This window comes from Chaetodon auriga, chromosome 19 (assembly GCF_051107435.1).
Source record: "Chaetodon auriga isolate fChaAug3 chromosome 19, fChaAug3.hap1, whole genome shotgun sequence".
NCBI classification, from domain to species: Eukaryota; Metazoa; Chordata; class Actinopteri; order Chaetodontiformes; family Chaetodontidae; genus Chaetodon; species Chaetodon auriga.
In genome coordinates, this window is record NC_135092.1 from 18,601,538 (window position 1) to 18,616,406 (window position 14,869).

The following is a 14,869-nucleotide window of genomic DNA, read 5'->3' on the forward strand; positions in this document are numbered from 1 at the left end:
GATGTGAAATCGAGCACATCTTGTCCAGGTGCTGTGTAGAGTTAATGATTGCACATCACTGAAAGCTGCTTCTGCCTCTCTTAGAATACCAATAGCAGTTTTATTAATCTGCAACAAGTGTTCCTTAAAAGTTTATATCATTTCCATATATGGTGTCTTTAAAAATGTTATCATCTGGGCATTGCCTTTAAGTCTTTACAGCTTAGAACACTTAGACCATAACGTGCTGCTATTATATCAAATAAGAAAATATACCTTTTATATGTTGGCTATTAATTGACACATATACCTCCCTTTCATTTGCCAAAAAGTCATACAAACAAAGAAGCCTGCATATGTTATCTCACAGTGAATGTACCTACTCTACGTTTGGGACCCCAGAGAGGTCAAAATCCCAGTTGGATGCGACAGAGAGAGAGAGGTAATGCTGCGTAAAAACGTCCTTTCACCTCTATTTAACTAACATTTTCTGCAGCAGATTTCTGAGATCAGGTCAAAATTCTGTTTATGATCACTTTTCATGATATTGGGAAAAGTCAAGAAGTTTCAAGGTGATAAACTATGTTATGTATGTCCAAGGAGGGTCTCCAGGCCTCCAAACAGTACACAGAGGTTAAGCAAAAGTAGCATGACCTCTGTAGAAATACAGCAGTACTACAACTTTTGGCCTATTTTCAGTGAGTACTTTGCAACACAGTGGCACCTTTGTGTACGTAGCCTGATTTCATTTGATAATTATTACTGTAGCTGTTATTGCTATTACATTTTAATGCTGCAGCAGGTTGAGATAGAGCTATTTTTAACAACTTTATGCCTACTCTTGGGTAGTTTACTGTGTAACAGTGGATTATTTTTTATAAAACCATTATATGTTTTTTTTACATAACATCTTAATCTGGAAACTAACTAATACAGCTGTCAAGTAAAGTTACATGGCATCATTATAAGAGATTTAATATAAGAAAATGTTGTTACTAAAAGCTAAATATATGGTTTCTGATATATATTTTTTTTTTTACAAAAGAGACTTCTATCTCTATCTGGACCTCATCTCTTTCAATCCATTTTACTCTCTTCTGATGTCGTGAATTCACAGCTGTGTAACTCCATCACAAACACGGCCTCAGGCTGGTGTTTATACTGTAAAGACACCAAAGCCGATTATGACCCAGGCCGGAGGCAGGGCCGCAGAGGTGAGCCGAACATTTGATTGGTCACCGGCGAACAAGGAAGTGCGAAGCAACCAATTGAACGGCGCGGAGATTTATCTCTGCCTATGACCGCCCGACCTGCTGTACCTGTCAACACAATGCACTTCTTCAATAAAGGTAATGAGTTTTCTGAATGTTTTTCTCCAACAAAGCGGCTGTTCAACCGCTGCTGAAAAGGTTGTAAAAATAACGGAAGAGCAATTGTCCCCGCTGACAGTCTGCGCGCTTTTATGAGCGAAGTTGAGCGCACTTTGTCCCTCTTATTATCAGCACCGGGCGGACTGTGGGAATGACATTCGCTGGCGCTCACAGGATGGAGTGGCTGCTCCAGCGGTGCCACAGAGAGCCTGGCCTCTACTCCGTCTTCCGGCCGGTGCTGCTCATAATATGTCTGGTAAGAGCCCCTGTCATTATTTCCTGGACTTTTCTCGCCATTTTTCATCTGAAAACTTTCAGAGAAGTCTCCAGAAACGCTTAACTGGAAGGCTTTGATGTCAGAAATGCTTGTTGTTAATTGTATTATTTCTAACATATTGGCGTCGGATTTCCGTGCATCTGTGTCTGGCAGTGATGCTGTGCTGTGCGGAGAACTAGGACAGATTATAAATTGGTCACTGCGTCCAAGTCAAAGCCTATACTCATTTATCTGTGACAGACAGCGCCAAAATAATAAGAGGATAAATACTGAATCCAATCCAAACACGGCAATCCTCTGAGAGGGCAGCAGATAATTACATTGAGTTATATCTTCGCCTCATAACAACTTAAAATAACATCAAACATGTCCAAATCTTTGATGACACACACGAACATCACCCACAAACCTGATCCTAAACTCTGAGAGGTCAGTCTGACATTTCAGCTCTTCTTGTCCCCTGATGCACCCCCCCCCAGCTCTTGGTCCTGTTCGTGTCCGTGTACCCCGGGTTGTGGTCCATTGGGGTCCACCTTCATTCGGCCTTGACGGGGAGCTATGTGCCAGGCCACCACTCAGTCCTGCTCGTCAACAGTCCCAACGAACAGGCGGCCAAGGACATTGGCAGGTACAGTCCAGAATCAGACAAGGTCACTTCTTACAGTCACACTACTGTAAACCTTTCAACTGGTTTCAGATGTAATTAAGTGATTCAGCTCAAATACGTCAAAGCAAGAGTTCAACATTCTGGAAAACATGCATATTTGTGAATATCCCCCAGCGGATCGATAAAGTGTTATCTTATTTGCTTTACTGTCAAGAGTTAAATGAGAAAATCGATGTACAGTTAATGTGGAGCTCGAGCTAGCTACTTGTTAGCTTCTCTTAGCACAAAGACTAGAAACAACTAGTCTGGCCAATGCGAAATCCAACTATCCCTTTAGTCTGGACGCCAATTAAATTCCTCTCCTTTGGTATGGATTTGAAAAGAGATTTAAACAAGTCAAAGTCAGTCAGCGAGGCGTGAGTTTGACTTTTCTGTCGAGGGAAGAGATACGGCATTGTCAAGCCCACAACTGCAAGAGCGCTGTGTTTGCACTCTCATCTCCTTTGTTGGCACTTTAGCTGCATGTAAATGAGCTCTATTTACCACGTGTCAAGACAGAAAGAAGCCAAAGTTCGGGTGCCAGATATGTAAATCATCTCCTTCTGAGGCACTGGATAGAGGAAGGGGGGGGCACGGCTGAGCTGGTGATAAACTATAATATCAGCCGAGCCGCAGCAGAAAGCAAAGTTTGCTATCTTTTTCTGAATTTACTGCATAAAAGACCTTTCCTGCAGCCTGCTTGAGCGCCATAATGAAGGGCTCAGTTTCATGCTGTAATTGATAAAGAGCTGGTGGCTCATGTTTAATTTTTCTTTGCTCTCTTTCCATGTCGGCCCCCTCCGTTTCCATCCACGCTCCCAACCATCCTGTCTCTTTTTCCAGGGCCATCATGGAGAGGCGGCTGGCAGCCAGCATTAACATTCTCTCCAGGACCTCCACAATGTAAATCATATTCGCCCCCCACCTTGACACAACATTGTACCCGGCTGAAGCACAACCAGCTTACTCATAATGTCTTTCACTCAAACACATATGTAAAATCATATGCTCTACATAGCCGGTTGCCTAAGAAACCACAAGCTGAATGGGCTGCATCCGAATGCTTTTATGAGTTTTCCCATCATTAGAAACTGAGTGGCTGTTAGCCTTCAAAGTGCTCTTGTGTTTATGTGCACTGGTTAGTTTTCCTGTTAATGCACAACCACGACAGGAGCAAGAAAACTCAGGGGGCAGAGGACAGAGGGTAGCTGGATAGAAAAGGCAGTGTTAAACCTGTCAGACAAACAGGTTTAGGCTAAAAATAGAGGATTATTTTCGGGAGAGGGAGGTGGCCGGGGTTTGATGTGCGAGTGCAGGTGTTTCATGAACGTTTCTCAGCATTTATTTTGACGTTTCGCATGCTTAAATATGGGTTCTTAGTTTGTGTTGTGCTGTCGCTCTCACACAAATAAAGCACCATGCTTAAAGCAAAGATGCAGCTTTGCACTTGACACCATAAAAGCCTGTCAGGAGCAGTTTGACAGTATCACTGTAAGTCACTGTGGCCATAATAAATGGTTGGGCAAGGCTTGACTGCTGTGTTCTTCCAGAAAATCCAGTTTTCATGAGAGCATTCACACTGAGTTTAAAAGCTCTGCATCCTATTCAGTCCCTACGAATTTAAAGTCCTTCATGTGCATGCATAGTCCACCATCCAGGTCTAACATCTTCTGTTTTCTGGTTCTTTAGGTACTATTGGAAAGGTGAAATCCAGGATGCAAGTGAAGTTCTGATGGTAAACTTCCTGAGAAAGTCCTTTTGCGATCAACATGTACTCAACAGGCGTGTTGGAATAGAAAGCAGAACTGTAAGATGAGATGTCCCTGTTGTTGCAGCTGGTGAAAACAAAGACCTCCAGGATCCAGCAAGTCATAGATTATGTGAGGTGAGATGTTGCTTTATGTTATGGTCATTTCAGATTATTGAAAACAGAGAATTACTCTTAAAGTTTCAGACTAACTCGATGCTTTCTACTATAGCCATGCATTAAAGATTAAATGCGTAAAAAAAGCCCACACTTCGACAACTTTTTATTCATAAGAAGCATATTTTGTAATATATTAGTGTTGCTCACACGCTGCCTAATTTACTTTTGCTGTGTGTGAGAGTAATTAGAGGAAGTAGAACAGGATACAGTTGCTTCAGCTTGAGTTTTAATAAAGCATCCACATTCAAAACCAGACACTTCCCATTTTTGTTGTTTTATCATGGCTGCAGCTAACTATACTGTCAGGTTGCAGAAGCTGGTTGATGCTACTGTTAAGTCTCTACTTTCACAACTGTGGGGTGCCAGATGCAAGATCCCACGTATGCACGACTTGAAATAACCATTCCAGTACAACACCATCAAATAACCATTAAGAGATAATCATCTTTCTTCTCATTTGGCCATTTGTCATTGCAGCATCAGCCTATTAGACTTCCTGACGTGCCAAGTTGTTGAAATTGCATCGCTTACAGACCCTGGGTAATGGATTATCAGGACACCCAGTGGAGACAGGCCTCCTTGCAATGTGACCTCTGTTGTGTTGCGGAGATGAATTTTAAAGCACCTTGCTTAAGTGCTTTAAGAGCTTCCTTTTCCTCAGGAAGCCTCGCTTCAAGTCAAATGCAATAATGGCAAAAACTGGGAAAGAAAGTCCAGGTTGAAAATAATTGGTATTGGTTGCTGCTGCCTGCTTTACCACAGTGCAGATGCCCATTTGCTCTCTGCTTAGCTGCTATTTTTGCTTCTATTTCATATTTTTTCTTTCTTGTCTCAAACTACAAGCCTTAACAATAACTGAGCCCAGTACCCTGAACAGTAGCTTGGTGGACTTCTGAAATTCTGAATTGTTCCCTTGAATGCACAACACCTCTGTGTTCATCAGAACCAATGAAGTGCACAGACATTGCTGCAGAAGATTGTCATATTCAGACAAGGATATTCGAACTGGAGAAGTCTTCTAAACTCTGCTGGTGAGTTAGCTAATCAGAGCTCATCTCGAAAAGATTTAAATGGGCAGCTATCTCTAGATGAGACCATTGTCCCAAGACTCACTGAAACAAAACCAGTGAATACATCTGCTATGAATGGGAATTCTGCCTGCTGGGTGCAAAACCTAAAGATAAGACTGTACTCCCACAGAGGGCAAAATTTATGTATTCAGCGCAGCAAACTTCAGCCTGGGACATCTGGCGGAAAGCCAAAGGTGGGCATAAACACAGACCACACTCACCTCCGACAGAACAACCGGCGAACAGGTTCGAACCATGAATAAATCTCCATTAGACAGAAGTGAAGATGAAAAGGTGGAACTCTAATAGTACAGTTAAAACATACTGCATTACAGGTCCTGCATCTCAGCTGATTGAGGAACAACCCCAAATAAATCCTGTTATTCTACATGTGAAGGCAGCTGATATTGTCAGAGAGAAGTTAGAGCGGCTAAACCAGGCGTCATTGACCTGTTAAACTAGCCCAGTTTTGTATTAGTGGACCACTGCCAATGGGCAACAGAGCGATCAACAGGTTCAGCAGACTCTTATCACTGAATACATGGCTCAGCAAAACCCGCCGTCTGAAGGGGATCAGCTGTATTGATAGCTGCAATCTGTTCCGGGGACGTAGGCATTTTTTCAGGGCAGGTGGCTTTCATCCAAGCAGATCTGGAGTTTAAGTACTGATGGACCATTTGTGGCTCAGCCTGCGATGCCCATCGGTCAGGCCCAAGATGGCGCACAGCAGCCTCGGGACTGCAAAGACAAAACATCACTGCCTTCAGTGTCAGCGTGTTGACAAGCAGCTCATGAATCTCTCTCCTAATTCCTCCTTCCTCTCCCCCGCCTCACCCCTTTTGGGAGTCACTGAACTCACACGGTTAACCCTCCTGTTACTGCCACGTCGTCTGTTTCTGCCCATAGCAAGCACATTCTGTAACACCAGCCTTACAGATAATGATGATAATGGATGCCAGTAAGCTGCGCTGCCACATCTCAAATCACAAATCAGCACCAGGGATTTGGCCTGGCGTCAGCACAGAGAGAAGAGAAGATGTGAGGACATAGAGGGTCCCAGCCCCATTTCTAGTACCCCCAGTATGCCTCTTTGTTCTTCCTTCTTTCTACTGGGCACCTACTTGCCTGTGCAGTGGCCCACTGCCAAGGCCCAAACCAGGCTCTTCTTCTGCACTTAATGCTGCTGTTAGTGAACAAAATGTACTCAGCTAAATCTACAGTGATCAAAGTTGATATAAATTACCGACAAAAGAGCTTTAATAAAGTTAACTGTCACTTCGAGAATATATCAAGAATAAAATGAATGAGTTGTGTCTCAGCAGGATTCAGGAAAGCTCGTCAATACTTTAGTCTTCAGTAGGCTTGACTACTGTGATGCTGCCTTTAAGGGTCTCTCTGAAAAGTCTATAACGGAGCTGCAGGAGAGTGGATCACACTGGCTTCCTGTGTGTGAGAAATGGATTGACACTGTTGGTTTATAACGCACTGAATGGTATAGGACCAAAATACACTTCTGATCTGCTGCTCCATTATGAACAATAAAGGCCTCTTGGATCGTCTGGGCCAAGTCTGCTTGGTGTCCCCAGAGTCGCAGCTAAACAGGGAGAGGCAGCATTCAGTTTTTATGGACCGCACATCTGGAGCGAGCTCAAAAGTTCAATTTAGGATTATTTATTCAGATCTTACACAGCACTGTCATTTTTATGATGTCTTTTTATATTGCCTTGTGTTGGTTTTATATCTTATCTTAATGCATTTATGTCTTATGTAAAGTACTCTGAATTGCCTGTTGTCAAAAGGTGCTAGACAAATAAATTAGCCTTGCCTCGTACAGAAATGGGTTTCTGCTGTAGAATTCATGTACATGAAGAAATCTGATGTCTCCTCTGACATGTTTGTGTTTGTGTGGGTCCCTTCTAGGTCTGTCCATCCCTATGCAAACCCGGAAGTCCTCAGCTTCCTGGTGGAGGACGGCAACCTGGATTACATGAAGTGGATGGATGAAGCCATTCCGGACGACTGATACATCATTAAAATCAAAGCCAATCTCTGCATGGACTGCAGCCAAACGAGCAAGCCGAGCCGTGTGCACGCGCTGTTGTTTGAAGGTTTTGGATCGAAGGGTTCAGAAAGCACTCTGCTGAACAAAAGTTCAACACTTTACATTTTTACTGTTTTTTTGCTCTGACATTTTCTCTGCAAAGTCCGCTGCATGCTGTGGAGATTCATCAGTTTCTGTTTTTACCAAAATCATTGAAAGTATCTTCTTCTGATTGACAGGCAGGTGTGAATTAACACTGCTAACAGACCAATCGACCGGTCAGTTTAAAGTCAGTGCACAAGATATTAGGCTCCATGTAACCATAACTGTCCTTCTGCTGTGCGCCGTTTGACCTAACATGGCTCAAACTGACTACAAATGGAATTTTTAAAAATGGATGACAAATTGAACAGCCTGTCGAAAGTAATCATGGAGTGACTGAGTGAGATAATTCAGTCCAAGGTTCCAGATTTACACTCTGCATCATGCATTCTTTGCCTACATCTCATTATGTTTTATTTCTTATACATTGTTGCACCTTTTAAACAGATGACATTATCTTTTAACAGCAGTGATCTTTGAGTATTTGCATTTCATGAAGCATGCTCTGTGGTTCTGCTTAATGCATTCATTTAAGATCGTATCAATCTTTCAGGTAGCCATTTAGGTTTGCCTGTAAGGTGCTTTAAAGCTGTTGACTTCCAGAAAGAGCAGCCCTCAGAAGGACATGGCAATCTACATGTACCTGCAGTTCAATAGACTATTGATCTGTCAGGCTGTAGAAGATTTCCCTTATTGACGCGAACGACGCTTTAAGTGTCACACAACCGTTTGCCGTGTGCACAAGAGAAGAGCAGCACAGCTGAATCTCAGTGCTGCTCTGCTCCAGGTAAGCTCAGCTTGTACTAATAAAACATTTACTGCCATCTTGTGTTACCTCAGATAAAGCTATGCAGAGCTGAGGAGGAGAAATCAACAAACAGATATGACTGACAGCACTTGGCAGCATTGTACATCTTGACCCAGTCTCCCACTTGTCTTTCTAATGACTTAATTATAAAATGCTTTTGTTGTTTTGTTTGTGTCTTGAAGAGCTGATGCTGATCTGAGCAGGTCTCCCTTGGATAACTCATCCTTGATCTCCACAGGAGTCGTCTTGCAAAAATAAAACTCATATTGAATAACCGAAACAAACTAATTTGTTGATCAGCTCCCGGATACACTTGCACATCTGCAGAGCATCACAGGTCAGAGTCTTGTTATCTGGATTCTTGCTTTTACAAATGTGCATTGGAGATGTGGTGCACGACCGCGGAGGTGGGACATAAGGTCTGCTGAATTTTATTATGTGCGTGTAAGTTTTCCGTTAATTATATTTAAAAATGAACACATCTGCCAGGTGCCACGCCATATTTGCAAGCATGCCGGTCAGCCATGCATGCTTACCTCATTATACAAAAATACACACTAAGCCTCAGTCTGCACAAAGCGTTTCCGGCACGAGGCCCCAACAAAAGAACTGCAGACATGCTTTTGTCGGGTGTTGTGTCTGTGGAGCCAAAATAATCCCCCCCCCATCAGGTCCGGAGATCAGGCCATTTGGTGGCAGTGTATGTGTTTTTGTGTGTATGTGGGTGTATTTTACCTCAATGCATATTCATCCGCTCACAGTATGTGTGCACAAGCCATGTTTGAATATGACATACATGCATACTGTGAGTGGTTGTGAGCAATGACACTGGGTGAAATAAATGCTGCAACTCATCAGTGCAAAGAATGAAAAAGAATCCTGCAATTGGATTAAATGTTCACTAGATGGTGGTGTTTCAATATACATAAAAGCGCGCATGCAGTGATAACCAGATATTCATGTGTATCATATGGAATGAATAGAGGTTGGCTGTTGTTTTGTACTTTGTTAGAATTTGTAACAAAAACACAATCCACCCATTTCCCAACCTGATATAAGGGCTAATATGAAGATAAATATGCCTTTCCTGTATATTTGCATCATTATTTTCAAGTACTACCAACCTCAATAATGACTGGTTGCTGTACATCAAACACATACTCAGTTTTCACTCCTCTAAATAATAAATACAGTTTGTTACAGAATCTCTCTCGCTTGCTATTAATTATTTTCGACTGACTCTCTCTCGACCTTCTCTACATTCAGTTAAAGCCCAATTGGTTGAGGCAGCTAAAGAAATACCATAGATTTCTACATGAATATCATCCAAGTTGAGTAAACATAGAAACATATGGCTCATTCTTTTTCTCCCTGTGTGTCATTAAATTCTCCATGGGATTCAGAGTTAGGGACAGGATAATTAAGAATAACCTGTAAGAAACAGACGCTGATAACATGCTCCCACTGAGCAATTCAATAAACTGAGGATAATAAAGCACGCGCACACGCACACACACACACACCCACACACACACGGTTATCTGATCCAGCAAGGCAAGGATGGAGAGCTAACATAGGATTTTTGATGAACTTGTGTGTTCATGAATTGGTTATACGGAAGAAAGAAAACAAGAGGGGAAGTCTTTGGCTCATATGAATGTGTAGCCAGCGACAGCAGCAGTGAGGTCAATTGCTTTCAAGGGCACCTTTTCTCTGTTCCAGCTTTCCCAAAAACACAGCCGACGTCACATTTTGACATGCCAGACCATTAAAAAAATGTTTTGTTTCGCAGGCTCAGTGTTGCATTGTTATTAGCGTCACATCCATTGATCACACTACACACTGTGCTGTTGCTTTTACAAAAGCTGACCTGGAGTGATGTCCAGCAGCGCTGGGGCAGATACAGCTTCAGAAACTCAAACTCCACATGCACACACATGTGCGTGAAATCCCGCTCTTCATGTGGCATGCGACACCAACTACTGAGCGAGCAGTTCTCCCAGTTCTCATGAGTGGATAAAAACAGGCTTCTGGAGTACTGAAATAGGTGAAAAACAGTTGTGACAACTGAGAGAGATCAATATGGTAGAGAAAGAGGAGCAGCAAGGCGTCAGAGTGCTTCAAAAGACTGTTCTTTGCTCTTTATTTTCCATTTTTTGGATCCCCATTAGCTTCCACAAAGTGATCGCTGGTCTTCCTGGGGTCCACACAAAAATAACAACAATAATAACAATTTAAAGTCGCGGCATCGATAAGACAGAGACAGTGCAATAGAAGCCAAATATGAAGATAAGGAAATACGTGAGATGACTCTGCACATGAAACAATAAGTTGCAATAACTGACGATGAAAACAAAACACACAGTAGTGGTGGTGTGTTTTTCCAGATGACAGTCTGCATGAATAGCAGAAGGCCAGATTTTAATTTAGCCTCCGCAGTTTGCCGAGATAACTGTTTATGCATCTCAAAAGCATCAGCATGGAAGGAACATCGTAGAGCTAATGTGGCTGCTCCCGTCATAAAAAATGACCTCAGCTAAAGAAAGTCTGGCCATCAAGCTTTGCCAGACCTACTCAGACATACTATTGCTTTCATAATTTTGTGTGTTCACCCATTTATGCTGGGCACGTTTATTTAAACAGCACTTTAACAATGAGGCGGTTTGAAGTGCTTTAACAACTATCACTATTTAGCAATGGCTTGTCTGACAAATCACTGATATTGATTTGATCCCATTTCCCTTTGTTGAGTTTAGTACAGATGTCTGGATCCAGCAGAGGTCTGGACCACATTGTTAAGAACAATAAGGGTGTTCTCAGTAAATGACCAAGATCTGCAAACTGATAGCATGAGAGTCAGAAGATTTTACTTCCACTGAAAATAGATTAAAAAACACTAGAGTCTCATTGCTATTGCTGCAACAGTTAGAGTTTCTCAAATTCATGTCTGCTGTTCCTTAATGTTCCTTAATGTTAGAGTTCTTGGGTGTAAAGTAGATTACTGCACCTGATCTGGATCAGAAAGCTAATTTGGTGTTATATTCTTACTCTTAGCCCTGTCTTTGTACTACTGGACGTAAGCACACAAGCACAGGTGATTTTTGGCTGCAGTTTTGGTGACCAGGGGCAGAGTGGGGCAGTCTGGAAAAGGGGCTGGAGCTGCCCCTTGTGCTGTAAGTAGGAGGAATATTTTAGCAGCAGGCAGTTTACTAATGGCCCGGGAAGAGAGTCCTGACCAGCGACTCCAGGCAGAAAACTTCCTGGGGAGGTGCAACATGATTATACAGCATCCCAGCTCTGCTTCCAAGGGCAGATGATCTACTTTTTTAATTTGAATGCATATTTTAGAATAAAATTATGTTTTTTTCTGCTTTCTTATAAGTCTTGCTTTATTGAATAATATGCTCTCATAGTAGACCAAGATGGAATTTTTTAATAGATTCAGAATGAGCTTTTATATTCATCATAGCAAGCAATACAACCATTCTTAACGCGCAGAGGAAGAGGAGCTTTGTGCTCGCTGGCTAAAGCTTCTGTGGTCCATGCAACATGGTAGAAAGCTAACAAACAAAAGCCTGTGTGAAGGATGAACGTCGCGCTTAATGAGCACACGTCACGGTCACGACAGGGCTGCGAGAAACAGTGACGTGGAGGAACACTGATGTGACCTCAAGATGGACGGATCTGTAAACGGACAGAGGACTTTGAAGTGAAGCCAAGTAGGATAAGTGTCATATCAGCTGTTATTGAGGGCATGTATGGAGCTTCGGTGAAGTCCATGGGAAAAGTTTTTGCTCCAGACATGCAGAACTACAAGGAAACCTACAGTTTGATTCTCGTACTTTTCCTGCAGACTGCAGTAAGCCTTGCAAGTTTTAATACAGTACTGTCCTTGTGCATTCTTCACTGACCGCAAATTCATTAAAGATAAGATCTCAAACAGCCAAACAGATGTTGTCTTACATGCAAGCTTATTATTCTGCATTGCAAGGTTACATGCAGGCGAGGGAAGGGTAATGGCTCAGTGCCAGAGTGAGTAAGCCCTCACTAAAGGTGATTGCTTTCTTCCTTTCTTCAGCACCTCCTCTTCTTCTTCATCCCTCCCTCCCCATGCTCCTCCCATGCTCCTCCCATCTCCCTGCCTCTGTGCAACTCATAAATCACCATCTGCACTACATGTGTTCCTCGCACAGACATCCACACTCACAGAGAACGAGAATGAGAGAAATTGAGAATTAAATTGGAGACACTTGGCGAGGTAATAAAGAAGCTCATTTCTACTCCCATACCTTCCTCCTGGCTCCGCTTGCTCGCTCGCTCTGCTCGCTCAGTCCCTGAGCTGCTACGCCAACTCCGTCATCAAAACACACAGTGAGGCGTGCTGGCTTGCTCACTCTCTGTGGCTTGTGGAGACACACACACACATACACACACACACATACACACACACAGAGTCTCACACTGGAGCCAACATTCAAGATGCAGCAGCAAGAGAGCTTGTCTTCAGATTCCCTGTCAGGTAAATGCAAAATTAGATGTGTATCTCTGTCATCACTCTCTTTTCCAGCATCATTATCCATCTTGTCCCCCCCCCCCCCCCCCACTGTTAAATGACACATTCTTATTTTCTCTCTCTTGTTTCCCCGGCTCCTCTCTCCCATTCTCCCTCTTTATATCCATCTGTCCATTTTCCTTTCTGTGTTTCTTTCTCTCTTATGCATGCCCATGAGTGCATGTGTTGTGCTATTAGAGGTGATAATGATTGTTATTATAGAAAAACAGGAGGTGTACCTTTTTCCATATGGCAGTGCTGGAAGGAGTACATTAAGGTGGAGTAGCTCCTGCTACTACGGCTGCCTCCCATCCAAAGCACAGCTGTGAAAGTACATATGGACGGGAGAATATTGCATTCTCCTGACCTAGATACAATGACAAAGCTTGTGCTGCTTGGGATTTCCGTGCTTTCCTTTAACTTACACCGTGTGCAGTAAAGTGTTGCTTTTAGTGTCCTCCTATGTAGAGATGGTACGATTTGCATTCCGACTGCTATGGAAATTCAGCTCATACATGCAGTTTGAAAAGTGGGAGATCAAAGCACAGTGGCTTGGTTTGCTTAACAGTGGAAGAGAGTGTTTAAATGTGCTGTGTTTGCCCCGTGGAGGTTGACAGTTGTCCTTGGTGATGAGGATGATCCTGCTGGGTACTCAGCCGGGAACTGATTGTGCACACATCTTTTCATTTGTTATGTAACTCATCTGATTGGAGCGAGTAAAACGTTCAACTGGAGGTAAAAATTAATTGTCGGTCAGGTTTATTTTGATTTACGGTAACTGGTGAAACCACACTGTGGGGTTATAGGATTTAAAGTAGGAAGAATTATAATAAGAAGTTGGGTTTTTTTTCATCATTGCACAGCATCAAACTCATTAAGACGACTCGCTGCGAGCCTGAGAATCACAAAGACCTCAGCAAATAATGAGACTTTGTATGGTGAAGGCAAAAATTTAATTTGGATTCAATTTTAACTCTGAATGACTCGAAAACAGCTCAAATGATGTTTTTAGCTCCTCATTCACAGACTTTTTCTCATTATTTAACAGGTAAAGAACTACCTGATTTGCTGCAGAAGTGCATTTATTCATGTCTGTATAGGACTTTTCTTTTCTGGGAGGATCAGGGGGATCATATCCCACCATGCTTTGGGCAGAAGGCATGGAAATTAGTTCATTACAACATGAATAGAAAGACAAACATTTGTCATTTTTGCATGGTTTAGGATCGTGAGAGGAAGCTCTTCACACTTTGCCTGTTATTTTGATTTTTAGGGGTTTGCTGCTGTATTTGGGTAAGGTTACCTGTCCTCCTCCAAGCTGACCACACTGCAAATTATTTGTTGTGAGGCTATTTTATTGTGTCGGTCAGAACGCAAGAGGGGAAAATAAAGCCTGTTAAGTGCTACATAATTACCAAAATAAAGGAGATGTCTTGTTTTGACGGGTCCTGCCCATGCCACACTGAAATGTATGTCACTGTGACAGGTGACCCAAAAGTGGGATGCAAGGTGCACAGTGCTTCTTTTCCTGCCTCAAATCAAAGGATACATGAAGATGGCCCCGATGGAAAAACAAACGCTGGCTTCAGTACACGGACCCTGATCTCTCACTGTCTGTCTCTGTTTTACACCGAGCAAAAATATAAATGCAGCACTTTTGTTTTTGCTCCCATTTTTCATGAAGTTAAGCCATGTAAGGCATTTTCTATGGACACAAAAGGCTCATGTCTTAAAATCTGTGCCAGTGAGCACTTCTCCCTGGCCAAGATAATCCATCCACCTGACAGGTGTGGCATATCAAACAGCACGATTACTGCACAGGCTGGTCACAATAAGACTACTCTAAAATGTGCAGTTTATCTTGAAAAAAAAGCAGTGAACTCCAGATTTCTTCACCTGCAAGATTGTCTGTGTCCAGCCACCGGCCAGCTGGTGCAACAGTTGGTTTGCAGAACCAGGGAATGTCTGCACAAACTGTCAGAAACCCTCTGAGAAGCTCATCCGCGTCCTCAGCAGAGAGTTGACCTGACTGCAGTTAATTGTCGTGAACGACTTGAGGGGGTAAATGCTCACCTTTGATTGTGTCTGGCACTTTGC

The 14,869-nt window shown here is 42.8% G+C and overlaps 2 protein-coding genes across 4 annotated transcripts in view; both read left to right on the top strand.

Moving 5' to 3' along the window:
• Positions 1 to 1,256: 1,256 nt before the first annotated feature.
• LOC143338080 (protein CutA homolog) lies at positions 1,257 to 9,386 on the top strand. Its single transcript, XM_076758233.1, has 7 exons — positions 1,257 to 1,328; positions 1,482 to 1,605; positions 2,106 to 2,254; positions 3,116 to 3,175; positions 3,962 to 4,007; positions 4,108 to 4,157; positions 7,190 to 9,386. The coding sequence occupies exons 2-7, from the start codon at positions 1,501 to 1,503 to the stop codon at positions 7,290 to 7,292; spliced, it is 513 nt and encodes a 170-aa protein (XP_076614348.1). The 5' UTR covers positions 1,257 to 1,328; positions 1,482 to 1,500; the 3' UTR covers positions 7,293 to 9,386.
• A 3,021-nt stretch (positions 9,387 to 12,407) lies between these two features.
• The window catches only part of LOC143338142 (disabled homolog 2-interacting protein-like), a 146,383-nt gene continuing 143,921 nt past the window's right edge, over positions 12,408 to 14,869 (top strand). For 2 of the 3 annotated variants that reach the window (XM_076758323.1, XM_076758325.1), the window contains exon 1: positions 12,408 to 12,739. In XM_076758323.1, coding sequence (XP_076614438.1) covers positions 12,700 to 12,739 — 40 coding nt within the window. In that variant the 5' untranslated portion in view covers positions 12,408 to 12,699. The remainder of the gene's footprint in view (positions 12,740 to 14,869) is intronic. The other variant, XM_076758324.1, reaches the window with a different exon arrangement.

Excerpts from the sequence above, each read along its gene's own strand:
- LOC143338080 (XM_076758233.1), top strand. The coding sequence starts at position 1,501 with ATGACATTCGCTGGCGCTCACAGGATGGAGTGGCTGCTCCAGCGGTGC. Across the intron at positions 1,606-2,105 it reads TGCTGCTCATAATATGTCTG|CTCTTGGTCCTGTTCGTGTC; the intron begins GTAAGAGCCCCT and ends ACCCCCCCCCAG. Across the intron at positions 4,158-7,189 it reads CAAGTCATAGATTATGTGAG|GTCTGTCCATCCCTATGCAA; the intron begins GTGAGATGTTGC and ends GGTCCCTTCTAG.